Here is a 27,471-nt window from a genome sequence, read left to right as displayed (position 1 = left end):
CCAATCGGAGAGCAGCAGGCGTGCGCGTGTTGTCGGGGGGAAATGGGGAAAAGAAAGAGTGGAAGAAAATCGCAGCGTTTTGGGAGTAACTTAACCAAGAAGCAGAAAAAACATCTGCGGGAATTCGGGGAGCAACATCCCTTTCACGATGAGTGAGTCTGTCTGCTTTAGAATCACCTTAAATTGGCCGTCGCTCCCAGTCTTGCACCCGTGTTTCGGTCTCATCATCCTGAAGTGTGGTGTTGGAATAATGTGAACAATTTTCGAAGTTTAAAGTCGAATTATACTGACATTGGAGGTAGTGCAGAGAAGGTTCATGAGACTAATCCTGGATGTAGTGGAGCGCTCTTATGAATATTGTGTGGGTTGGGCCTATACTCATTGTAGTTTGAAAGAATGAGAGGCAACTTTGGTGAAACACGTAAGATTCTTCAGGAACTTGACAGGGTAGATGTGGAAAGTTTGTTTACCCTTAGGGGCGAGTCTAGAACCAAGGGTATAGCCTCAGAATACGAGACCATACATTTAAGAACATGGGTTTAATAATTTTTTAAAAAGTGCAGGATTAAGCAATTCAGTCCCTAGAACCTTGCATCCATTGCTGTGTGGGATAGTGAATTCCACAAATTCTTGACCCTTTTGGGAGAAGTAATTCCTCTTCATCTATTTAAAATTTGCTAGTGGCAAGAGGGTTTCTTCTCTAAGGCTAGTGAATCTTTGTAATTCTTTACTGCAGAAGGCTGTGAGGGTAAAATCACCATTGTTCCAGAGAACCATAACACTGTTGTCTCAGTAGCGGTCTCCAAGCCTCAGGTCAAGTTGAGAAAGTGGGACCTTTTGTGGCAACTTCACCTGGAGCGAGCATTTAACCTGGCTGTTGAAGTCTTTTTCACAAACCGGCAGTCCAGGGACTGTCAAAGCTGTGACATTCAGTATATTCGAGGCTGAGGGAGACAGATTTCTAATCGGTGGGGAAATTGAGTGGGATAGGGAAAATACAGGAAAGTAGAGTTGGGGGTTATCAAGTTGGTCATGGTCTCATTAAATGGTGGAGCAGACTCGACGGGCTGAATGGTCTGCTTCTTCTCTGACATCATATACTGTGATCGGTTTGCTCTGAAATTCTTTGCCCATTGTGTAACTATCAGTATCTGTAGCCTCCATATGTCCTCTACATGACTTAGTTTTATGCTTTTTCTGTTATCTGCAAAATTGGCCATCTTACCTTCTGTTCCTTTAAACAGGTCATTTATGAAAATTGTAAACAATTGAAGTTCTTGCACTAATTTATATGGCACACCATTACATCTCACCAACCACGAAAAGATCCATCTTTGCCTACTCTCTGCCAATCTGCCACTCTATCCATGCCAATATACTACCCCATGTTGGAATAATGTGAACAATTTTCGAAGTTTAAAGTCGAATTATACTGACATCGGAGGAAAATAAAACATGATGTTTTATTTTCAACGGCAACATTTGATGTGGCAACTTCTGAAATACCCTCTAAAAATCAGAATGCTGAAAATTAATAACTTATAATTATTAGCATGCCTTTAACAACAGATTCTGATGTTTTCCCTATGGCAGACATTAAACTGATTGGCCTGTAGTTTTCTGTTTGTTGATTCCTCGTTTTGACTAAAGGAGAAACATTTATTATTTTGCAACCCACTACAATTGTATCTTGTTTTGGAAAAGAAAATTAAAATCAACATATTACCTATCGCAGTTGGAACTTATTTTGAGAACATAGAATAAAGACGTTGCCAATAGAGTGTGGAGCTGGAGGAACACAGCATGTCAGGCAGCATCAGAGGAACAGGAAAGTTGACGTTTCGGGTGTGCATCCTTCATAACCAGCCCTAACTTCCCCCCCAGCTCCACACTGTATTGACTGATTCCAACATCTACAGTTCTTGCTGTCTCCAAATAAAGATGCTTGTTAGTTTTCAATGCCAGCGATTTACTCAGTACTACTTGAGTGATTGTAATTTTCCTGAGTACCTCACACCCTTTTATTTTCTGATTTATTATTGCTTCTGGGATGTTGCTTTATATCTTTTATAGAGAAAATTATAAAATACCTGCTCAATTTGTCTGCCATCAGGCTATCTTGCAATTCTGTGTAATATTTGGGTATTATTTTGCAGGATTTTGGAAAAAGCAGCGCCAGTTCAGATTGTTGATCCGGTGAGTTTTGAATACTACTATTGTGGATTCTTTGTAGTATCTGGAGGTAACACTGTCTGGAAGACAGAATGCTTCATGTGTTAGTTAAACTTAATTTTAAAAATATTGAATTAAATGGCAGCTAGAAATGAACATCTCTGGAAATGTCTAGATAAAACACGCAATGTTTGATGGGTTGAGAGTGCAAGTTCTTTGCTGTGAAAGTTTGTAACAATGATGTAGGCACTGATGTTTATTTTAATAGTTTATTATGCTTAATGCTAGAAAAAAAGACATTTCACAGAGATAATTTAAGTAAACATTAAGTAAACATTACACCAAGACACAGATGACAGGTGTTAGACCCGTTTTCCAAAAATCAAAGGAGGTGCAAGGTTTATGAAAGAATTCCCAAGCATGGAAATGTAGATAGCTAAAGAAACAGCTAGTGTAGGTAGAGTGAAGAGAGTGGGAGAATGTCTGACTTTTCTGGACAGTGTCAGAAATTACACAATGCTATTTCAAAGTGACAGGAGGAAAGTTAATGGGAGATATGCGTGGAAAATTCTTTATGCAGAAGGTGGTGGGTGCCTGGAATGCATTGACAGTGGAGGTGGTAGATGCAAACATGATAGTCTCTTTAAAGATGTATCTGGACAGGTACATGGATGGGCAGAGAGCAAAGGGATACTGACCCTTAGAAAATAGATGACAGGTTTAGACAGAGGATCTCAATCGGTGCAGGCTTAGAGGGCTAAAGGGCCTGTTCCTGTGCTGTAATTTTCTTTGTTCTCTGTTCTTTTTAATCCAGCAGTTTTATTTGAAGTCACAAGCTTTTGGAGCCTCAATCCTTTAGAAGGACTGAGGCTCCAAAGCTTATGTTTTCAAATCGACCTGTTGACCTATAATCTGGTGTTGTGTGATTTCTGACCTTGCCCACCCCAGTCTAATACTGGCACCTCCATGCCGCAGAGAAGTCGGAAGCAGTGATTGTGGGAGAAGTTTAGGATTGGACGTGCTCAATGGTAAGAAAGGGTAAAACCATCTGGGAATTGAACACTAGAATGAAAATTGAGATGGTGAGACAGTTGGAATCATTGTATGCTAGCAAAGGTAGGGATGATTAGATACAGAGGAGTTGGTGTGGAACAGGATCTAGAGTCAGAGTTTTAGATGGGTGAAAAATGTATGCATTGAGGAGGAAATTGATGTAATAGAGTTTGGAGGTGAGAATGATGTCGAGTTTTACAGTTGGACTGAGGTAATTGGGCAGGAAAACATTAACCAAGGCAGTATTTGCAATGGAGGTATACAAGTCAGAAACTCACTGTTGTTGAGCGAGGTGCCAAAAATGTAAATAGTTGGTTTCAGTCTTAGATAGTGGCTCATGAGGTTCGTACAATTCTCAGACAAAATGTCTGAAGAACATGGTGACTGCAGATATTCAATTTTTTTTTTCACTTGCTCACGGGATGAGGACATTAGTGGCTAGACCAGCATTTGTTGCTCATCCCCAATTGCCCAGAAAGCAGCTCAGAGTTTGGAGTTTGGGTTTGGAGTCACAAGTAGCCAGACCAGGCAAGGATGGCAGTTTCCTTCCCTAATGGATACTAGTGAACTAGATGGATTTTTCTGACAATTGGCAATGCGTTTTTAAAATTTAATTCAAATTCCACCATCAGCCATGGTGAGATTCAAACCTGGGTCCCAGACCATTGCCTGGGTCTCTGGATTAAAAGTTCAGTGATAATATTGCTAGATTGTTGTGTCCCTTCACCATTCTTACTATTATTTTTGTCCAAACAATTTCAGGCTGAAAGCTCAGAGCAGACCGATTCAGAGAGCGATGCAGAATCTGGTATGGAACAGATGACTGCCTACCAACATCTGTGTTCCACCTTCAAAAATGTTGCGGAGGATCCAGACTCTGGTTCTGATAATGACAGTGAAAGTGAATTTGAAGAGGTTGTGAAGGATATGATCCAAGATGAGGAGGAAGAGAAAGATGATAATGAAATCAACAACAAAAATGATGAAGGAGAAAGAGGTATTTTCTTAGTTAATTGTATTTTTTTTCTGTTATTTGAGATGTGGGCATCACTGGCTGGACCAGAATGTATTGCCCTCCCTTGGAAAGGTGTGGTGAGCTGCCTTCTTGGACCTCTGCAGTCATGTGCTGTATATGAAATGACTGGATGGGAAAGGACATTCTTAAAAATAGCAAATTCATTTTGTAAAATTAAATCAAGATCCATTCTAAAAAAGAATTATATTCTGACATTGAATAATCTGTCATTAAGTTGACTGCATGTTTCTCATTTTTCTTCCTTGGTTGTTGCTTATTGTTTACAGATGCATTCAGTAAAGCTGAAAAGAAAAGTTGTACTACAGAAGAAGAATTTCCCAAGAGTGAGGTGGCACACAGTGATAAAATTGAAAACGACAGTGACCTAGAAACTGATTTCACTGATGTGAAGAATGAAGCTAAATTCTGTTTAGAAAGTAATTTCATTGGAGATGGGAGTCAAGGTGAAAGTGAAGAAGTTGCTTATGTAAACAGTTCTGAAGGTAAAACTTTCCTGATTTCTATTTGTATTTTCAGTAGACTCCCTTGGGTGAGTTCCACAACCTGCCACTTGTAAACTTTGACCAAGGCAGTTTTATTCTACAATGTTAATGTGACTTGAGTAGGTCAATAAACATAACATGACTACAGTGCATACGTTGTAGCTTAGATATTCAGTATGAATAATTTTTGTTTCCATCTTTCAGAAAGTTATTTTTCTTTAAACCAATAGAGCAGCCTAGCTGTTTTTGGACTAGCTAAATTCTAGTGGAATAAATAGGTAGCGCAGGGCATTGCTGAAATGTGGAAGTTTAGTTATTGAACATTGATGTTCTCCTAAGCTTGCTGAACACAACCTTGTTTTTTCTTTCAGACCCATTTAAGCAACACATGGACACAGAGCTAGAGGAAGATGAAGTGAAAACTATAACACAGGTTCATAGTACAATACAGTCAAAGGTAATTGTCAACTAATTATTTAGTGTTAGAATTTTGAGGAAGTTGAATTGCTTCAGTTTTTGAGATTTTGGTTTCTGGGGAATGATTTATCATTAGTATTAAAGGTCAAGTGGTTAAGGACATTTGATGTATTCTCATTAAGGCAAGTAGGATAGTATTAATAATAGAGATAGCAAGAACTGCCGATGCTGGAGTCAGATAACACCGTGTGGAGCTGTAGGAAAACAGTAGGCCAGGCAGCATCAGAGGAGTAGGAAAGTTGACGTTTCAGGTTGGGACCCTTTTTCAGAAACATCAACTTTCCTACTCCTCTGCTGCCTGGCCTACTGTGTTCCTCCAGCTCCACACGGTGTTATCTTAGTATAAATAACATATTCGTGCAGACTTGATGTTAAGGGGGCCATTTTGCTCCAGCTCTTGACTGGTAAAACCCATCTGTAGCTATTGATAGTGCTTTCTTTTATTCAGTGTCCATTATTTAATGTAAAAATATATTTAGATAAATTCATAGCTCTGAGCCGTGGGGATTACAGACAGTGTGTGAACTCTGACATCCTTTTGATATTTGCAGAAGCTTAACGCTACTTCAGTTTTGCACAAACAAATTAATACTAAACTCCCAGTTACTGGTGTTCACTGATGATGCAAATTTTTAAAATATAAAATGAAAGTTTTTCTGTATTTGATAGTTAAGCACTTTTTAAACATTATTTTGAATTGTGGGCTTTGTACAATAATTATTTAAGAACTTAAATTATTGTTGGCAAATGAACAGAAATTTCATAAAATTTCCTATTAAATAATTTTGTTTTGTTTATTAAAATTAAAAGGCACTGAACTTCAAAACGCTTTTAATAAGCCAGCACCTTTTTATTAATTTTCTTTGTCTTTTTACAAGTGGACTACCCTCGGGCAGTTAGTATGGTCCAGTCGCCTACCGAAATATTCTCTTATTAAAGAGTTGTCAGATGACAGTTCAAAAAATCTCTATCTCCATAAACCACTAGAAACAACATGGCCTACGGTCAATGCTCAACTCCTTTCAGCAGAGGATCAACTGAATCAACAAGAATTTTTCACGCCACTTCAACAAGGACTCTTCCATATAATAAATGATTACAAAGATTTGTATTATCCAGAAAGGACTGCTATTCAAAATGGAGAGCAAATTCGCCATGCCTATTGTTTACACGTGATAAATCACGTGTTGAAAGCAAATTCACAGGTGCTGAGCAATAATGCAAAGTACCAAGATCAAAAGGCAGAAATTGATGACCTGAGAGATCAAGGACTTACAAGACCTAAGGTAATGATTTTCTTAATATGACAATTTAAAAAGTGCCATTAACACCACATGGGGGTTATTTTCACACAATTTTCTCAGTAGGTAAAACCTTGGTGTGCAATCTGAAACATTTCTAAAGAGAGAAATTGGTAGAACCAGTCTTAATGGTATATTGTGATCAGAGATAATGGGAACTGCAGATGCTGGAAAATCCGAGATAACAAAGTGGGGAGCTGGATGAACACATCAGGCCAAGCAGCATCTTGGGAGCACAAAAGCTGATGTTTCGGGCCTAGACCCTTCGTCAGAAAAGGAAAGGCTTTTCTGATGAAGGGTCTATGCCCGAAACGTCAGCTTTTGTGCTCCTAAGATGCTGCTTGGTCTGCTGTGTCCATCCAGCTCCCCACTTTGTTATCTATTAATGGTATATTGTTACAAGTGACTAATAATATATTGTGTGGCACTTGCAGCAAGGCTGCCTTTCATCTGATCTGGAGGCCAATGTGATCAGTAATGGAAATGTGGGAGCCAAATTTAATATTTCCAGGTTTATAGATGAAACAAAGCTAAGGAGGATATTGTTTTGTCGGGAAGTTGTAAAGTTATTGTAGGAGGATTTGGGCAGGCTTGGTGACTGGGCAAGAACGTGACAGATGGAATATAAAATGGAGAAAAATTATGGTAGGTTGATGGGAGGAACAAAAGTATAGAGTTTGAAAAGTGTAGATGTACAAAAGGACCGAGGCGTCGCTGTCAATAAATCACCGAAGGCTACTTATAGGTTGCAGTAAGCTGTTAGAAAGGCTAGTGAAATGTTAGCTTTTATTGTAAGGTGGTTTGAGTATCAGAGTAGTGAAGACTTGTTTCATTTCTACAGAAGCCTGGTTACACTGCATCTAGGGTAATGTGTGCAATTTTGGTCTTTTTTTTCCTCAGGAAGGACTGCATAACACATGTTCACCAGACTTTTCAAAGCACATGGACCGTACTATTATGATATTGGGCTTATATTCGCTAGAGTTTTAAAAAATGAAAGGTGATCTCATTGAAACCTACAAAATACTGAAAGGGACAGACAGGGTAGATATAGATAAGTTGCTTTCCTGATTAAAGAGTCTGTACCCAAAAGTACAATTTAAAATTGGGGTGCCACTTAGGACTGAAGTAAGGAAAAGTTAACTCAGCCAGGGCATTTTGAGACTTTAGAATTTTTCCCAAGAGGACTGTGGAAGTTCAGTTTTTGAATATGTTTAAGGTAGTCATTGTATTCCTGAAATCACTTGACAGATTTTTTTTTGTATTTTTTTTCCCTAATCAAGGCCCTGCGTAATTTTCAGAAAATAAAGAGAAAGAAAACTGATGTACAAAAAGTGGTTGTTTTATTTTTGTTTTTCATTTCCCAATCCAAATAAATATCCATATGTTACAATGATCCTTAATCAATTTTCTCATAATCAGAAGTTGACAAGGCCAAAAAAAAATGGACAGGAGAAGACCGTGCTGCCCTTCCTTTTTCTTGAGGTTTTTTTCCAGTGCTGGAGCTGATTTACTCGCTTTCTTTAGAGCAAAGATTACTGTTTTTATAAGTCTTGTATTGTTTTTGGAACATTTTAAAAGAAAACAAAAAATGTTACCCTAAACAAGAGAAAAAGAGAGGAAGCAGGAGACTAAGTTTTGGGAGAGCAACCAAGTGGTGAGGTCAGAGACTGAAGAATTCCAAACGGCTCTAGACATTAGCAAGCAAACATCAAGCGGTGCATTTTCACAGCTAACTGACTGTGAAATCGCAAAAGTTTCTGAACTGACCTTGGGAAATCTAATACTGGAATTGCGTACTGCAACTGGAAGAGATCAGTGATGATTTTAGAGCCTGATCAACTAAATGTTTGATTTTAAAATTCATAAACTTATTTTCATTTTTTTAGTAATTATATAATAGTGAGTGGGGTGTTTTTTTACATTTTATCTGTCTTTTTATTGATTTTTAATATAGAAGATAATGATTAAGTTATCCCAGAGCAGGGCTTTGAGCAGTAAGACTGTGCTAACGCTGTTTTTGAGCAGAGTATGTTATGTTTGTTCTTAGGTATTTTTTGTATCAGTAGATTAAGGGGGCAGAAGTGGCTTTTGGAAGAGTGATATGCTCTTCCAGTTGGATGTGGGAGATCAGGGAGCATTTCAGTATTCTTGGAGACTGTCTGTAGGAAGCATGTTTGATTGCAAATCCTGTTAGAACACGTGGATCATTTGGAGTAGCAGTTAGAGGCAATGAGGAATTTACAAGAGTCAGAGGGTGTGATGGATGGTAGTTTCAAGCAGATAAGAAATTCACAGTTACAGTCAAGCAGGCGGGTTACCAGTAGGAAAGGAAGAGGTAGGTAGGTAATGCAGGAGTCCACTGTGGCTATCTCCCATCTCAAACAATTATGCTGTAAATGGCAACGGCTTCTTGGGAATATAGCACTTACAGCCAGGTTTCTGGTATCCTGATTGGCTGTACAGCCAATGAGGGATATGTCAGGTTTCAAGCGATTGATTATGATAGAGGTCTCTCTGGTCATGGGCACTGACATTTCTGCAGCTGTCAGAGAGACATCAGAATGGCATGTTGCCTCCCTGGTGCCAGGGTCAAGGATGTCTCTGAGCAGGTGCAGAATACTCAAAGGGGAGAGTGACCAGCAGAAAGTCATTGTATACATTGGTACTGTTACTACGGGGAATGGCCGAGCCCTTCTGATAATTAAACTAAAACAGAAGCCCTAATCTGTTATGCTGGGAGTAGGGGTTCCCCCTCTAATAATTACACCCGAAACATTCAGAAGCTTGACTTTCCCCTCTAATTAATAAGAGTGGCTAATAGAAAATCCCTGATCTCCACTTTACAAGTAACAAGAAGCAATTTATTTATTTAACCCAACAATGAACAAATTAGAACTACTAACTGACAACCTGGTTCACTAATGTCCTTTAGGGAAGGAAACTGCCATCTTTACCTGGTCTGGCCTATATGTGACTCCAGACCCACAGTTATGTGGTTAATTCTGGGCAGTTAGGGATGGGCAAAAAAAATGCTACCTAGCCAGCAACATCATTATCATCCTGTGAATGAATAAGGTGGGGGGGAAAAATTCCCTCCTATAGTATTAACTACTTCCTTACTGGTCTTTACTTAAAGAGCATTCCTGTAGAATTTAGACAAGTGCCACTAATATAAACCCAATTAATAAGAAGTAATAAATTATAACATCTCTTCAATTTGCACAGACTGTCTTCTGGAATATTCTGTCATCCCACTGTCTTCACAAACACCTTTCTTCCATTAATTCAACTGTCAGGGATGTTTTATCTCTAATTTCTTCAGTGAGGACTTTAATCAAAACGTACCATGGTATTTTAGCTCAATTAGATGGGCTTTCTCTGAGAACTGAATGGTGCTAACTCTGGCAGGTGGCAGTTCTCTCTGGCTGTCAACACCATCAGGTTTAAATTTAGTTGGCTTTGAATCACTGAGTTTCGTTTTAAATTAATTGGCCGCATTCAAACTCGTTGTCACAACATCAGAATAAGACTACTGTTTTGCCTGCCACTTGTAAGGCTTTTTCAAAAGACTTGTTTCACTTTGAGGCGGTCTGTACTAGCAACTTCAGCTGCTGCTCACAAACATGCAATTTTAAAAAAAAATTCGAAGTGCAGACAAAAAGCACAAATCTCTTAAAGGAACCATACATTTTTAGTTTCCTGTCTTCCACTTCACAATTACTGTATCCAACTTCGTAACAGTACCTATGATGTACGTAGAGAATGGGATGTGGTTTTGCAGAGAATATGTAGGAAATTAGGCAGGAGGTTAAAAAGTGGGACCTTTTAAAACCTTGTTGATCTTTAAGGGGCTCTATTCACTCCTTTATTACTCCTTTGTCCTTTAATGTGTTTGTAGAATCTCTTTGGATTCTCCTTAACCTTATTTGCCAAAGCCATCTCTTGTCCCCTTTATGCCATCCTGATTTTCCTCTTAAGTATACTCCTGCTATGAAAGGATTCACTGGATCCCAGCTGTCTATATCTTTTATATATGCCTCCTCCTTTCTCTTGACCTGACCCTCAATTTTTCAAGTCATTCAGCATTCCCTCCACCTACCAGCCCTGCCCTTCCCAGTAACAGGAACATACTGTCTCTAAATTCTCGTTATCTCGTTTTTAAAGGCCTCCCACTTTTCCAGCTGTCCCTCTAACCTGCAATAGCTTCCTCCAATCAACTTTTGAAAGTTATGGCCTAATACTGACAAACTTGGCCTTACTCCAGTTTAGAACTTTAACTTTTAGATCTGGTTTAGTTTTTTCATAGCTATTTTAAAACTAATAGAATTATGATCACTCACCCCAAAGTACTCCTCCACTGACACCTCAGTCACTTGCGCTGCCTTATTACCCAAAAGAAGTCCTGTTTTTTTGCTCTGTCTCTAGTAGATACATCCACATACTTAATTTTCTTGCACATACTTAACAAATTCCTCTTCATCCAAGCCCTTAACGTTATGGCAGTGCCAGTTGATATTTGGAAAGTTAAGTTCTCCTACCATTACAATCCTATCTAGGATCTCCTTAAAAACTTGCTTCTCAACTTCCCACTGACTATTGGGAGACCTATAGTACTGTCTCGATAAGGTGATCATCTGTTTCTTATTTCTCAGTTCCACCCATATAACTTCACTGGACGTTCTCCCAGGAATTTCCTCCCTAAGTGCAGCTGTAATGTCATCCTTAACCAAAAATGCCACTTCTCCCTTCTCTCTTGCCCTAACCTTTCTATCCTTCCTATAGCATCTGTACCCCAGAACACCAGGTTGCTAGCCCTACCCTTCCCTGAGCCACGTTTCACTAATAGCTATGATTCCAGGGCATTATTTCCAACCATGCCCTGAATTCACACATCTTACCTGTTGGGCCTTTTGCATTGAAATAAATGCAATTTTATTTTTTCAGTCTTACTTCCTTCTCTGCTTTCTTGCCTGCCCTGACTATTTGACTGGTTCTTATTCCCAACTATAATTGCCTCAGACATAGCTCAGAAGTTGCTGGAAAAGCTCAGCAGGTCTGGCAGCATCTGTGAAGAAAAAATCAGGGTTAATGTTTTGTGTCCGGTGACTCTTCCTCAGAACCTCTCAGAACACTGGACTTGAAACTATCTCTCTCTCACTCTCTCTCTCACTCTCTCTCTCTCACTCTCTCTCTCTCACTCTCTCTCTCTCTCTCTCTCTCTCTCTCTCTCTCTCTCTCTCTCACACTCTCTCTCTCACTCTCTCTCTCACTCTCTCTCTCTCACTCGCTCTCTCACTCGCTCTCTTGCTCTCTCTCTCTTTGGGTAGTGCCCCCAACCCAAATCAAAACTCCCAAGTAGCGTTCTAGATACCGTCCGCTTCCCAATCACGGGCAGCCCGCCCTTCTGATACAGTTCACTTCCACCCTAGATCTGGCTGGCATGGATGAGTTGGATTGACGGGTTTGTTTCCTTGCTGTATGACTCTAGTTCACTAAATTCTACTGCTTCTTGTATTGTATTGCATTTGGAGATTTTAGGCAGAGTTTAAAAGCCCCTGAGGTGGACCAGTCTGCTAACTGGAGAGGCAGATGGCACCTCAGTGGCCATTCCAGGCTCTTCTAATCTGATTTAATGTCAATTGGATGCTTAACTGTTGACAGCCGAGTCCTCTGCATCTTCTGGCAAATGTCTCATCTGTGAGAGATAGCCTCTGCTGGCACTGCAGCAAGGTCCAAAAGCTGGATCATCACTGGAACTGTGAAGGAAAGGTAGCTGAGGCAAGGTAGCTGGAACTAGTCAGCAGCCTCTGAAGGAGAGTGAAATTAAAAGAAAAACTAGATTATTCCCTCAAGCTTGGCCCTTTTAATGCTAGTTGGTTTCTCTTTTTTGGTACAGATTACATAGTAGGAAGAATCCTCCTCTCTCCATGCCTGCCAAATTCTACCTCGTGGGTTGCCCAAGTAGCCCGGCACCCCACACTGCTTATAGAATATCATATGGTTTACATCTTTAATGACAATTGTGGCCAATTTAAGTGCTCAAACTACCTCCAAGTGGGAATGCCCATTATACCCCTCTGCCAGGTTGGAGAGACACAGCTGTGTTATCCATTAGACTTTTACAGATGTAATGTATGTGCATTGCTTGAAAAGAGATTTTTGTATCCTCTGTGATCGCTACTGCATGATAATCCATTGCCATACTTATTCTACTGATTTTTATTTTGTGTGACTAAACACATTCCCCAGTTAAATTGATGGTCTGAGTTGCTCTGCAAAAATGAGCAGCAATTTATTGTTTGAAACTGACATTGCTTTACTTTCAAGTGTGTGAAAATTCTTAAATATTTTGTGCTTTAGCAATGATTCATTTGAAAAAGTAGACTCCATGTTACTGTTTAAATAAGGCTTGCTTAGTGAGAACCTATTTATTGCAGTTTAATACATTAATGAAGTTCGTAAAAATTTAATGTCATCAGTACAGTGAATATAAATGTAAAGAAATTCTATACAAGTTTTCAAGTAATGTTGATGACCCATGAGCTGAAATTGACCATGCAGCATTACAGGTTAGTACCCAGTAATTTTAATTGTGCACAAAGTATTCAGTGTTCCAAGATAACAAAGTGTGGGGCAGGATGAACACTGCAGGCCAAGCAGCATCTTAGGAGCACAAAAGCTGATGTTTCGGGCCTAGACCCTTCATCAGAAAAGGGAGATGGGGAGAGGATTCTGAAATAAATAGGGAGAGAGGGGGAGGCGGACTGAAGAGAGATAGAGGAGAAGATAGGTGCAGAGGAGAGTATGTGTGGGGAGGTAGGGAGGCGATAGGTCAGTCCGGGGCGGAGGAACAGGTCAAGGGAGTGGGATGAGTTTAGTAGCAGGAACAGCAACTCATTATTCCGCTTGGGAACCCTGCAGCCCAATGGTATCAATATGGAATTTCACCAGCTTCAAAATCTCCCCTCCCTCCACTGCATCCCAAAACCAGCCCAGCTCGTCCCCACCTGCCTAACCTGTTCTTCCTCCCACCTCAAGCCGCACCTCCATTTCCTACCTACTAAACTCATTCCGCCCCCTTGACCTGTCCGTCCTCCCCAGACTGATCTATCCCCTCCCTACCTATCTTCTCCTCTATCTCTCTTCAGTCCACCTCCCCCTCTCTCCCTATTTATTTCAGAATCCTCTCCCCATCCCCCTTTTCTGATGAAGGGTCTAGGCCCGAAATGTAAGCTTTTGTGCTCCTAAGATGCTGCTTGGCCTGCTGTGTTCATCCAGCCCCACGCTTTGTCATCTCGGATTCTCCAGCATCTGCAGTTCCCATTGTCTCTATTCAGTGTTCCAGCCCTCTTTTTCACATTGAAAAGCTATGATTAATAAAATAATATTTAAATAAATATGTTTTACTAAAATTGCAACAAACATCCTTAGGAACGAAGTGTATTGAAATGTTTGTATGCTTTAAATGTGATTAAATTTGTAATTAAAATAGAATGAAATGTTGAGTCAGAAGCTCATAAATATATTTTAAAATGTCAGAAAACAGAAATATTTGCCCCAGCGAATGTATACACTCCTGATATTTCTGCTTGTGTAATTTCTACAATTATTGGTGCCATTGACATGGTTCAGAGTAAAAACTGACACAATTAACTTAAGGCATTATATACTTATGGGCAAATGCTTACTGCCTTTGCCTGAAATTTGATAAATTATTAACCAATTTATATTAAATAGCTCAAGGTCGCTGCAATGAGAAATGAGAAATTTCAGTCATGAGTGCTAACTGTTTAAGAACATTGTTCAATATAACTGTAAGCCTTGGCGTTTCCTGAATTAACAATTGGTTTGGTGAAAGGCTGGCCATAAGGGAGCCTATCTGGGTATCGCCTTCCTAATGGGGAAACTGAAGACCTGTTTATTACACTTAATTTAAATATTTTAACAAGAAAATGTTTTTGTCTCCCAGGTACTTATTGTAGTGCCATTTCGAGAGTCAGCTTTAAGAGTGGTACAAATCTTGATTAGTCTTCTTGATGTGAAAGACAAGCTGGAAGTGAGCAACAAAAAAAGATTTAAGGATGAGTATGGCTCTAGTCCAGAAGATAGACCACCAAATCTAAAACGGCCTGAAGATTATGAAGCTATTTTTGCTGGCAATATTGATGATCACTTCCGAATAGGTATGACTGTGTTTCCTACCAGATTGCTGAAGGTTTTAGCCTGAAGGTGCCACTCCATTTCGAGCATGGCTAAACAGGAGACTTCCCAACTCTCAATATGGGTGAATTGGATTTACAGGTTGATTTAGAATAATCTGCTTGGCACGTTAGGAAAGCACCTTCTGCGTCTATCAAGTCCTAGAGTGGATTTGAACCCAAAAACTGACTTAGAGGAATGCTGTGCCATGTAACATCACTCCTCTTCCCCCACTCTTAAACTGAAATAATTGACCTTGACATGAACATTGCGAGTGATATTCTGAACTTTTAATTTGCTATGCTCTAGATTTTATGGTAATAGTCAGCCTTTTGTTTTTGGTAGCTGCAACCCATTAGTAAACACAAGATGTTGCCTTTTTGTCTCCAATCTGTCCCTCCCTTTGTGTTTTTGATCTAATTTTACACGTGGTGGACCTTCAGCATTTTGTCCATGTAGTATTCTACATTAATAAATTGAATTATACTTTTTCATCGTGATTTGGTTGAGAGAACTGAGGTCATTTGTAGCATTCCGACTACAAAATTGGACAATTGCAATTGATGGGACACTACTCGGGATTGCAGGGTAGACACAATAAATCTGTTTGCTGTGTTTTGTTGCTGAGGGAGAAGTAGTGAGAATATGCTCATTATTCATAAATTAATTTGTGTATTTGTTTCTCTTAATCAGGTGTGGCCATCCTTCGTAGGAGTATAAGATTGTATGCACCATTTTATTCTAGTGATATCATCATCGCTTCTCCCTTGGGTTTGCGGACAATAATCAAAGCTGAGGGTGACAAGATCAGGGATTTTGATTTCCTGTCTTCCATTGAAATATTAATTATTGACCAAGCTGATATCTATCTAATGCAAAACTGGGAGCATGTTGTGGTAAGAAATATGTCCCAATGGTTTTGTTTGGTGGATTATCTGGGGGAAGAAATGCATTTTGTTTAGAATATAGAATTTATTTTAAGCATAACTTGCCATCATTAATACAACCATATTCCTAAAGTTGCTTTGCTTAAACTAGTTTAACAGACTGGTTGCCAAAATAATGAAGGTACATTCAAATGTGATAGATGTGAGTGTATCTCTTCGCTTGTGTTATATTTCAACATTGAAATTAAAGTTGAAGTAGCTCTAATTTTATACTTAATGAAAAATTGTGTAATTTAAATCAAACAGCCACTGCTGTCTTTTCATCAAGTGTGCCTAGATGAAGGGATTGGAGAAGGTTTAGTCATCATTACCAAAACTTCCTATGATGTTGTTCAACTGTTTCTAAAACAGTGATAGGCAAAGAAATAGCAAAAGGATGGTAAAAGGAGGAATGGACTAATGAGGAGCCAAAGGAAGATTTGTGCAGAAATATTGAATGGTGTTTGCCCTTGCCAAATAGATGATGCATAGGTCATCGCAGAAGCAATTTAAATTCTGTTCTAAAGAAGGTCTCTGAACCTGAATCATTAAGGTTGCTTTCTCTCCACAGACGCTGCCAGACCTGTTGAGTTTTTTCCAGCAATTTCTGTTTGTATAGGTAATTTAGATACTTGAATGGTTTAAAATTAATGAGGTGGTAGCATGGGATAGGATGCCACTACTTAAAGTTGTCAAGCCACAATGACAGGATGAAATGAATCCAAAATACTGATGGGAATCCAAGTGGGAATTGGAGAAAGCCTAGCCACGATTTTATGGTAAATCTGAGATTCAGCAGTAGTGCATCTTTGGTCAGAAAAGGAAATAAAGATACGTTGTGCAGCCACAGGTCAGTCAATTTAATCATGGAAATCATAAATCATAGAATCCAAACTGCATGGAAACAGGCCATTCGGCCCATTGAATCCACACCAACCTACCAGAGAGCAGCCCACCCAGACCCGCCAATCCACCTAACCAGCACGTCATTGGACTGTGGAAGGAAACTGGAAGCACCTGGAGGAAACTAACACAGACATGGACAGAATGTGCAAACTCCACACAGACAGTGGCCTGAGGCTGGAATCGAACCTGGGTCTCTGGAGCTGAAAGGCAGCAGTGCTGACCACTGAACCGATATGCCACCCTGGTACTAGGGATGCATCTGGAAATGATAACTTGGGGCAATGTTAATAGTCATTTGGACAATTGCTGGTTAATTGAGGAAAGACAGCTAGGATTTGTTAAGGGCAAGTCATTTTACTGACATTGAATTTATGATGAGGTAACAGAGGGTTCATGAGAGTAATGCTGTTGCTGCTTATATGGATTTTCAAAAGGCATTTGATGAAGAGACAGCTATCACACCTGGAAAAAGGTTAGAAATCATGGAATAAATGGGATGGTAGCAATCTGGAAGTGAAATTAGCTGAGGGACAAGACAAGGATTAGTGATTAATACATGCTTTTCAACAGCAGGCAAATTTATGATGGAGTTCCCTAGGGATCAGTGTTAAAACCCATTGTTGTTCCTCATATGTAATGGTACAGATAAAATCACTGTGGTCCTCCTGGGCCATAAGGCTGTTCTGTCATTAAAGAGAAACAACTAATGATGGTTTAACCTGGCACTACACTTCAGGTGAAAGGAGTGGATGAGGGAATTGAACCCGCACTCTTAGTGTCGTTCTGCATCACAGACAAGCCAGTTGAACTAACCAACCCCGAAGAGGTAAAGTTGCCAATAGTGCTGGCGAACCATAGGGCTATGCCCTCATTAGAGAGACACAACTAGTGGTGGTTTAACTGGAGGGTTACAACACCATAAGCAAGGGAAGAGGTTGAGAAGGAGAGTCCTTCATAGTCATCTCATTCTTAACAATCTGGATGATAGTATTCTCAGCACAATTTCAAAATTTATCAATGATAAAAGGTACATATAAAATGCACTTGGAGATAGGAGACCTGTTCATAAATCATTGAAGGTGGCAGAAGAGATTGAGAGCAGCTGTTAAAACACACATCTTCCTAGGATTCACTAATAAGGACACAAAAGCAAGGAAGCTATGCTAAACTTGAAAGCTGGTTCAGCCCAATGCACTTTTTACGAAGGATGTGAAGGCAGTAGAGAGTACAGAAAAGATCAACTGGAGTGATTCTAAGGATGAGGAACCTCAGTTCCTTGGAGAAGTTGAGACTGTTCCCCTTGGCAAATAAAAGGTTGGGAGGAAACTTAGTGGATATATTTCTGTCTGGACAGAGTAGATAGTGGGGGGAAGCTGTTCACATTTATGGAAGGATTGAGAACAAAAGGGGTACAGATTTAAGGAAGTTGGCAGACCAAGCAATAACATGACGCCCACTAAGTGAATGTTTATAATGAATCAGTAGAATGTAGGCTTCGCTGGCTGAGTCAGCATTTTTTTGCTCATCCCTAGATGCTTGGAGAGTGCTGGTGAGCTGCCTTCTTCAACTGCATCTGTCCATTTTGTGCAGGTACACCAAAAATGCATTTAGAAAGCAAGTTCCCAGATTTTGACCCAGTGATGCTGAAGGAATGACAATATTTTTCCAAGCCAGGATGGCAAGTAGCTTAGAGCGGAACTTGCAGGTGGTGATGTTCCCATGTATCTGCTGCCCTTGTCCTTCTAGTGCTCATGGGTCTTGAAGGTGCTGGCTATAAATCCTTGGTGAATTTCTGCAGCGCAATTTGTAGTTGGTAGACACTCGCTACTACTGTGCATCAGAATGCTTATGGATGTGGTTCCAGTCCGTTGGCTTGCTTTGTTCTGAATGGTGTCAAGCTTCAAGTGTTGTTGGATCTGCTGTCATCCGGGCAAGTGGACATTATTCCATCATACTTTGAGTAGTGCATTGTAGATGGTGGGCAGACTTTGGGGAGTCAGGAGATGAGTTACTTACTACAGGATTACCAACTCTGACCTTCATTTGTAGCTACAGTATTTATATGACTGGTCCAGTTCAGTTGCTGATCAGTGACAGCCCCAAAATCGTTGTGGGGTCCTTCAGAGGACAGGCATGAAGGGGAAAATGGCTGTCTGCAGTGTAAGCATGCTCTGATTCAATTTAGAACAGCTTCTGTCACTAGGGTTAGTGAATCTAGCAAGAAAATAAGATTTCTTTGTGTATTCTGGATGGGGGTAATAAATGGATCAGTACTGCTGAGGCGAAAAAGCTTGGCATATCTCACTGTGTCGATTACTGTTAATACCATGGCTCCATCATCTAACATTTCTTTCTCTATTTACCTTGTTAACGTGACTCACGTGCCAAGACAGATACATATTCAGAAAACACAGTATAATTTTTCAATGATTCCTGTAATATAAGCCTGAAGATGGTATAAGTTGAGCTATTTTCAGTGCTGTGTTCTCACTTGTTGCAGCATCTACTGAAACATCTTAATCAGCAACCTCATGAGCCACATGGAGTGAATTTCTCCCGAGTGCGGATGTGGAATCTGAACAATTGGTCCAAGTATTACAGACAGACTTTGATCTTCAGTGCATTTCAGGATCCACAGATTAATGCTGTTCTCAGTAAACACTGTTTCAATTACAGAGGACAGGTTTGCTCTCTTTGGATTTTTTGTTATTGGCTATTTTGGATTTTGGGGAATGCTATTCAGTCTGATTTATAAAAGCAAACTCCAGGGCTATGGGAAGAAAGACAACAGACTGCAACCTTAAGAAGTCTTAGTGATCTAATACACACACAACATTCAGATTGCCCTCCTGTACTGTAATCAAGCAGTAATTCTAACCAGATGCTACTTATTCATTATTGGCTGTTTTGGATCTGAGCTGGGCTGTATTTAGGTTGTTTCTTCAGGGTTAATTTTCTACAATCTGAGTGCCTGATTAAACTGCAGACTAAGCGATTGTTTTCTAAACAACCTCCATGTACCCAACATCAATAAAGGCAATTTTACGTGATTTAATACATTCTATGTGAAGTCACCAGGTAATTTTCAGTGTACATTTTGTTCCATTGTGGGGAAAGGTTTTTCTTCAAAACCCAGAGGGCATAGGTTTAAGGTGAGAGGGGAAAAGTTTAAAAGGGACCTGAGAGGCAACTTTTTCCACATAGAGGGTGATAGATATATAGAATGAGCCGCCAGGGGAACTGGTGGTGATGGGTACAGTTATTACATCTACAAAATACTTGGACAGATACACAGAAAAGAAAGGTTTAGAGGATAAAGCTGGCAAATGGGACAAGTTCCGTTTGGAAAACCTGGTCGGCATGGATTGATGAGCCAAAAGGCCTGTGCTGTATGACGCTAAACCTATATATCACCTTGATAAAGTAGCACATTTTGAATAGGCATTTTCATTTTCAAATTTCCAAACAGTCCTATCTGTCATGACTGTTTGGTTATGTAAGCCTGGGAAAACTGGATTGGGTCTATAACTGTATTTTTCATTCCACATTAAGAAATTTCAGCAGGTAGTTTCTGTTTAGTAACTTATACACTACATAGCTATGTTTGAGCGTATAGTCGAGGGAACTTTTATGATTTATATGTTGGTATATTTGTTATACAGCATATGAGTGCACTAGTGCACTGCTTCACCAAATTCTCAATAGGACAAAGTTGAAGATTTTGTTCTTATTTTTTAGGTGGTTGTAAGTAACCTACCTCAAACTGGTTCAGTCTGCCATGTTGTTGTGCAGTTGCCACATGTTTTCCAGCGAGTAGATGTGTCCAGCTTCACAGGTCTGCCTGATGCAAGGTAATCTATTAAAGTTAGAGAGTCTTTTCAATTTCTATGTGCACTGAATTGATTTGAATTATACCTTTGGTATTATTGTGGGGTTCGATTGTGGGATGGTCTTTGACAAATGGTGTGCTTCACGATTTTCAGCCACCATAGTCAGTGTTCCAAAGTCATGCAGCACCAGTAGCTGCATTGTAAAACTCCTGTCAGAGGCTTCAATTTCAAACTTGATAGAAAATCTGTTTTGATATTTTTTTTCCCCAGTTCTTGCAACAGTTATTCTATTGTTGTCTGAATACGCTGGCAGTCTGTGGATGGTCACATAACTGTATGTGTTGCAGGACAAAATTCTTTGTGAATTTGGGACTGATTGAGTTTATAGAATCATAGAATCCCTACAGTGTGAAAGCAGGCCATTCAGCCCATCCAGTTCATACCAACCCTCCAGCATTCCACCCAAACCCACCGCCCTCTCCTATCCTTGTATACCTGCATTTCCCATGACCAATCCACTCAACCTGCACATCTTTGGACCATGGGCGGAAACCGGAGCAAATCCATGCAGACATGTGCAAACTTGACACAGACAGTCACTCAAAGGTGGAATCTAACCCGGGTCTCTGGTGCTTGAGGCAGCAGTGCTAACCATTGAGCCACTGTGCCTTCCTCAATTCATTGCAGAAAACATGTCTATCTCAAACTTGAATATAATTTAATTGCAAAGTTCCCATAACCCCTGTGGGTGGATAATGCAAAGATTTATGACTCTGAGAAAATAAATTTGTCCTATTGCCCTCTTAACTGAAGCACCCTTTGTTCTGAAGTTATGCTCACTAGTTCTATATTATAACAAAGTTAAAGTTGTACTGTGTGGAAAGAAGCCCTTCAGCCTATCATGTCCTTACCTATCCATTCTAATCCCATTTCCCAGCATTTGGTCTATAGCCTTAAATATGTTCAGAGGAAGGGTCAGCGGATCCAAAACGTTAACTGTTTTTTCCCTCACAGATGCTGCCAGACCTGCTGAGCTTTTCCAGAAACTTTGTTTTTGTTCCTGATTCACAGCATCTACAGTTCTTTTGGTTCTTATTATGGCATTTTAAGTGTTCATCTAAATACTCCTAAAGTGTTGAGAGGCTCATATTAATTGCTATCCAATACTCTGGCAGGCTTGTGGCCTGAGAGGATTTGAGAATTAGTTAAAGAATGCCTGCAGTATTCTCCCCGGCTTCCCATAGCACCTTGGGATGCATCTCATCTGGGCCTGTGAACTTATCCACTTTTAAGCCTGCTATGACCGTTATTAGCTCCACCTTGTTGTTAATGATTTGTTCAAGTTCAACACAGTCTCTCTCCCTGATTTCTATCCCTATATCATCCTCCTGTAAGTGAATACAGATGCAAAGTATTCATTTTAAAAACCCCATTTCTTCCTAACGAACGAACTGTTTGTCACGTGGTTTGTAATGGACCCAACTCCTTTGTTTGGTAATACTCTTATCCGTAATATACTCTTTGAAGATTTGCTTTATTTAACTCATGAGTGCTTTCTCATGCCTCCTTTTTACTTTCCTAATTTTTTTTAAAATAACTACCTGCACTTTTTAACGGGATTCTGCCATTATGAGCTCACCTATCTGCCATAAACTTCCTGTTCTTCCTTATCTGATCCTGTACATTCCTGACTTACAGGGTTCTCCCAACTTCTTGTTACTACCCTTCATCTTTATTGGGAACATGTTGGCCCTGTACTCTCACTGTTTTGTTTTTGAATAACTTGATGTTCTGATGTAGGTTTTCCTATCAGTTGCCGCTCTTATTCCACTTTGTTCAAATCCTGTCTTTTTATAAAATCAGGCTCCCCAATTCAGAATCTTTTACTTCCAATCCATCTTTGTCCCTTTCAATAACTACCTTGAATCTAACTGAGTTGTAGTCAGTATCACTCAAGTCTTCCACCACTGATGCTTCTACCTTTTTGAGAATCTTTGTTCCCTAAGATTAAGTCCAGCATTGTCCCTTGTCTTGTAGGACTTACTGTGCACTGGCTCTTTTGGAATCACTTTAAGAATTCCACCTCCTCCAAACCTTTTTACTTTTAGTCTAACCCAGTTAGTATTGGGGAAGCTGACATCTCCTACTATTGTTTCCTTAATTTTGCACTTCTGAGATTTGCCTATGCATGTGGCCTTTTACCTCTTCCTGACTCTGAGAAAAACCATCTACTCAGGATCTACCCTGTACATCTTCCTCAGAATCTTGTATGTTTCAATGAGATCATCTTCCAATCTATAGACTCCAATTCTTCTATTCCTTATATGATGATCTCTTCAAAACAGGAATCGACCTAAAAAGCTGCTATGAACTACTTTCTGTGCACTTCCTCCAGTGTAACCAACCTTAAGAGGTCCACATGATCAATGTAAAAACACACTCTGAAGTAATAGAATATAATCCAGGGCGTATATACATCACCTTCTGTAGTTTTTTATGGAATAAATCACTTAAACATTGCATTAAACTTTGCATTAAATAAAACTTAGCAGTAGAGAGCCTTTTCACTTGCACTTTTGACTGACTACTCAGGCATCGTGGAGATCATGATAATACAGTAAACTTCCAGTACTTAATAAACTGGCAGAAATGATATATCTTGAGAATGCCAGGTGATAAGGTGCTGGTCAAGACAAAGTTTACTGTACTGCAATATTTAAGTAGTCTTCTTCTATTTAGGTAATATTTTACTTTTCCATTCTTTCTACTAGAACAGGCAACCTAACATTTTCTCACATCTTCCATCTACCAAAATTTTTGCCCTCCCTCATAACTTCTCTCTATCCACTTCTAGACCATTTGTCTTCAAAACTTGCTTTCCTACCATCAACAAATTTGGCTAAAATACACTTGGTCCATTCACCCAAGTCATTGATTATAGATTTCAAATAATTGAGACCCTAACATTGAATCGTGTGATACACCATCAGGTAGTTTTCCTGAAAGTGACTGATTTCTCTCTACCATTTGTTTTCCGCTTGTTCGTCAGTTCTCTATCTGCCTGAACATATGGCCCCCATCACGGGCTATTGTCCAGTAATCTTTTTAAATGGCACTTTGTCAAACACTTACTGAAAATCCAAATACACAATATGCCAAGTTCTTCTTTATCCATTATCCTTTAATAAAGAGATCTAATAAAATTGTTTCCTGTCTGTAATTGTAATATAACTTTCAAAATATCCTACTACTATCCTAATAATAGATTCCAGTAGTTTTCCAATGACAGATGGTATACCAACTAGCTCATAATTTCTTGCTTTCTGGTTTTTCCTTTCTCGAATGTCATGTTATATTTATGATTTACAACCTTTTGGACTTTTGAAGCACCTAGAAAATTTTGAAGATTAGAGCTAATGCATTCTACAATCTCTGCAGCCCTTCTTCTAATACTAACGTATACGGACGTTGAGACCAGGGGACTTGTCTGTCTTTAGTTGCATTTGTTTGCCTAGTACTTCTTTGCTTGCAATAATTGTTTTATATTTCTCCCTTCCCTTTGCCCATGATTAATTATTAGTAAGCTTTTAATCTCTTCTACCATGGAGATGGATATAAAATATTTGTTCAAAGTCTCTGCCACTTCCTTGCCTTTTCAGTGGTAATCTCCAAAACTCATTCTCTAAAAGATCAGTATTTACTTTAGCTTTTCTGCTACTCTTTGTATATGTATAGAGGCTCTTGTAGCAGTTTTTATTATTTCTTGATAATTTTCAAATGTCTGCTACTCCTTACCTACTTTCTTACCTTGTAATCTGTTTGCCAAGTCCATTTTTGCCAACTCCTATCTTCATCCTGATGTAAGTGTTTTTGATAAATACAGTAGTTTCAGACCCAAGTTTCTCATTGTGAAACTGAATGTGATGTTTGCATTTTTGTGGTCATTTTTCTCTGAAGGATCCATTATTGTCTGCTGATTCATTAAACCTGTCTCATTATCTATTATCAGAAGATAGCTTGTTCTGTTATTGGTTCAGTCAGAGATGTGGATATAGAGCTAATTGCCTAGGACAACAATTATTCTCAGTTCCAAACTGGCCTAGTGAATGTGTTGAACTACCTTCTTGAACTGATGCATTCTACATGGTGAAGATACACCCAGAGTACTAATAGGAGAAATTCTGACCCAGTGACTGAAGATGTACTGTATGGCACAAATTATCAAGAAATAACAAGGGCTTGTAAGAAAAATACTGCTGTAATTGTGGCCAACTTTTAAGATTAGAGTAGATTAGACAGTTGGATAGGATAAGCATATTGATTCTAGTGTTTAATATGCAATTTTTAAAAATGATTTGCTTTTTTTTTTGTTTGCTCTAAAGGTTTGAATTCTTTGTCAAGAACATTTTGCCTCAATACAGAGAAGCAGTTATGTCCCACACCTTAATTTATGTACCGATATACTTCGATTACGTGCGACTGAGAAACTACTTGAACCGTGAAGAAGTAAATTTTTCTCATATTTGTGAATACAGCAAAAAATCTGCTATTAATCGAGCAAGACATCACTTCCTGAAAGGGGAGAAATCTTTCCTTTTATTCACTGAACGTTTCTATTTTTACAAACGGTAAGATTCCTGTAATTCAAAAAAGCTCATATAGTTTTGCACAGTTTCATCGTTTACCCATGCTCTCAGTAGAGATTGAATGCCTTTTTTAACATGTGATGTTCACCGTATAGACAATTTCAAGTCTTGCAGGATTGAGTAAGAACGAATGAATTTATATCCACTGGATATAACATAACATAACATTATGTTGAAACCAAGTGCCAGAATTAAAGGTCAATGGGCACCTTTATTTGGGTTAATTAAAATGAGCTATTTTGTATTTCCTTTCAACCTGTTTCTAATCAGAAGTTGAGAGCTGGTTGCAAACAGTGACCAAAACAGACATAATTCTATAATTAATCAGAATGTGACCTCCTCTTAACCAGTTCAATAGAATTTCTCTTCAGGTTAAGAATGTTTGGTTTGGGACAGTTTTTAAAAGCAGTTTTAAATATGTAGAACTAACTTCTTTTCAGCAATTGAACTGTTGGTAGTGCTAGCTAATTAGTGTTGCTGTAGTGCAAAGTAATCCTGCATTGTCAAGCAATCAACACATCAAATACATATTCATTGAATTGTTTATACAATATTTTAGAGTAGATTTGTAGCTCAGGTTGTGAATGTTGTGGTTGATTGGCTAACCGAGACAATACCAAGATCCAGGGACAAGCACAGGAATTCCTAGAAGCCTGCTACTCCACGAAGAAAGCCATCAACAAACCGAGCTCAACCCCATATACACTCGACTGTGAAGGAAAACCATAAGCGAGGTAATCCAGCTCAACGGACTCCAGAGGTCAAATAACAGGCGGGAAAATGCAACAGCACTTCATCAGAGGCTGCACTGGTGATGTTACCCAGCAGGGTAATGAAACGTCTGCGGAAAAACAGCGAACTGGCTTTGCGAGCCAACCAACCACAATTGTTCCTACATTCAGAATATAATGTGATTTGACATGTCTATTGTGGGTTCCCCTTTTGAATAATTCTAAACCTTTCATAACACAGGTACACCATAAAAGGCATCAGACATCTTATTTTCTATGAGCTTCCTACATATCCACATTTCTACAGTGACATTTGCAACATGCTAAACCCAGAAAATAGGGGCGATGAAGCAACATGGACTTGCACTGTTTTGTATTCCAAGTATGATGCTCAGAAGCTGACTCGAGTGGTGGGAGCAGAGCGTGCTGCACAGATGATTCAGTCTAAAAAGTCAGTGCATTTGTTTGTAACTGGAGAAGACACTTAACAAATTGAGGACTAGCAATATCGAAGAATTTTACAATCACTGAAGTCATGAAATTCGAAATGATTACAAAATGCTGCAATGCACAGCAAGTCAAGCAGCATCAATGGAGAAAAGCAAAATTAATGTTTCAGGTCAGTGATAATTCATCCTTTTTCTATTCGCAGATGCTCCCTGACCTGTTCAGTGCTTATACTTTTGTTGTTATTCTACACTGTTTGCCTTTTTAACTCAAGGATTTAATACTCAGTTGATCTTTCTACATCCATTAATGTAAATAATGGCACGTTATGACTTTTAATTTAACTCATGGCTTGCTCCGAAATCTCTAATTATAAGATTATATTCTGGAAACACCCTGAGATTAGATTAAGAGAAATAAACAGCAATCAAACAGAATTCTAATGCTTTCAAATAAACTGTGGATTTGTTTGTAATTTTTTGTAATCGTCAATTGTACCGCTTCTATTAAAAACTGTTTTAAATAGTCTTCAATCTAATTTTGTATTCTCTGAAATCTTTTGGATAACCTCAGTTATGAGCGATAATGTTCAATAAATGCAAATTAGTTCGTTTCTGACAGCACCTTCCTACTGCGGAAATATCTGGGGAGGGCAGACCACACACTTAGTTTCATATCAGTCAGCTCCATGTTCTGAAAGTTGAAAGCCCAGAATCTCCAGACAGCAATCTTGACAGCTGCCGTCAAAAAGTAAGTGAGAGGTTAGGGTACTGAGATAGTAAGCTTCCAGGCCATAGGGTGCCACATACATAGGGAAATAGGGTGAAAGGTGGGAAGAGGCCCAGGTAAATGATGGAGTACGTGAGTTTATGCACATGCAGGGCAGGAGTGGGAGAAGAGGTGGTTGGGTCCAAGGCATAAAGTGCTGTTGTCAGGTCATGATCTGGGAGGTGAATTGGGAACTGTGTTCAGTAGCTACTCGAGTCAGTCTCAGTATTTAATTGTCTGACTTTTCATGAGTAACTACTTCCAGCAGAATACTTTCAGAAGCTTTCACACATGGAGGTGTTGCTCAATGAAGTTGGAGGAGGATTCCATGGAGTTTCCATGTGCAACTCTCAAATTTAGAAACAGTCCATTGGAAAATCTAGGCTAGTGTTTATGATGTTTTGGCTTCATCTCTGTGTCATGATGTAATATTTATCTATGTAATACAGTTCACTTGTCAAAATTCATTGGTTGCATTTTATTTCATGCTCTTT

General features: G+C 39.2%; 1 protein-coding gene across 1 annotated transcript; it reads left to right on the top strand.

Moving 5' to 3' along the window:
• Positions 1–26,737, top strand: utp25 (UTP25 small subunit processor component). Its single transcript, XM_048536790.1, has 12 exons — positions 1–152; positions 2,157–2,196; positions 3,988–4,222; positions 4,528–4,743; positions 5,115–5,200; positions 6,099–6,506; positions 14,494–14,707; positions 15,417–15,619; positions 19,056–19,238; positions 20,294–20,406; positions 24,768–25,013; positions 26,004–26,737. The coding sequence occupies exons 1-12, from the start codon at positions 43–45 to the stop codon at positions 26,248–26,250; spliced, it is 2,301 nt and encodes a 766-aa protein (XP_048392747.1). The 5' UTR covers positions 1–42; the 3' UTR covers positions 26,251–26,737.
• The last annotated feature ends 734 nt before the right edge of the window (positions 26,738–27,471 follow it).

Source organism: Stegostoma tigrinum, chromosome 9 (assembly GCF_030684315.1).
Source record: "Stegostoma tigrinum isolate sSteTig4 chromosome 9, sSteTig4.hap1, whole genome shotgun sequence".
Taxonomy (NCBI): Eukaryota; Metazoa; Chordata; class Chondrichthyes; order Orectolobiformes; family Stegostomatidae; genus Stegostoma; species Stegostoma tigrinum.
The sequence above is the reverse complement of the archived record's forward strand: the minus strand, read 5'-3'. Positions and strand labels throughout refer to the sequence as shown.

Bases quoted from the DNA above. Each gene is read 5' to 3' on its own strand.
- utp25 (XM_048536790.1), top strand. From the start codon at position 43: ATGGGGAAAAGAAAGAGTGGAAGAAAATCGCAGCGTTTTGGGAGTAAC. The intron at 153-2,156 runs GTGAGTCTGTCT...ATTATTTTGCAG, and splicing joins CAACATCCCTTTCACGATGA to GATTTTGGAAAAAGCAGCGC. The intron at 15,620-19,055 runs GTAAGAAATATG...CACTTGTTGCAG, and splicing joins AAAACTGGGAGCATGTTGTG to CATCTACTGAAACATCTTAA.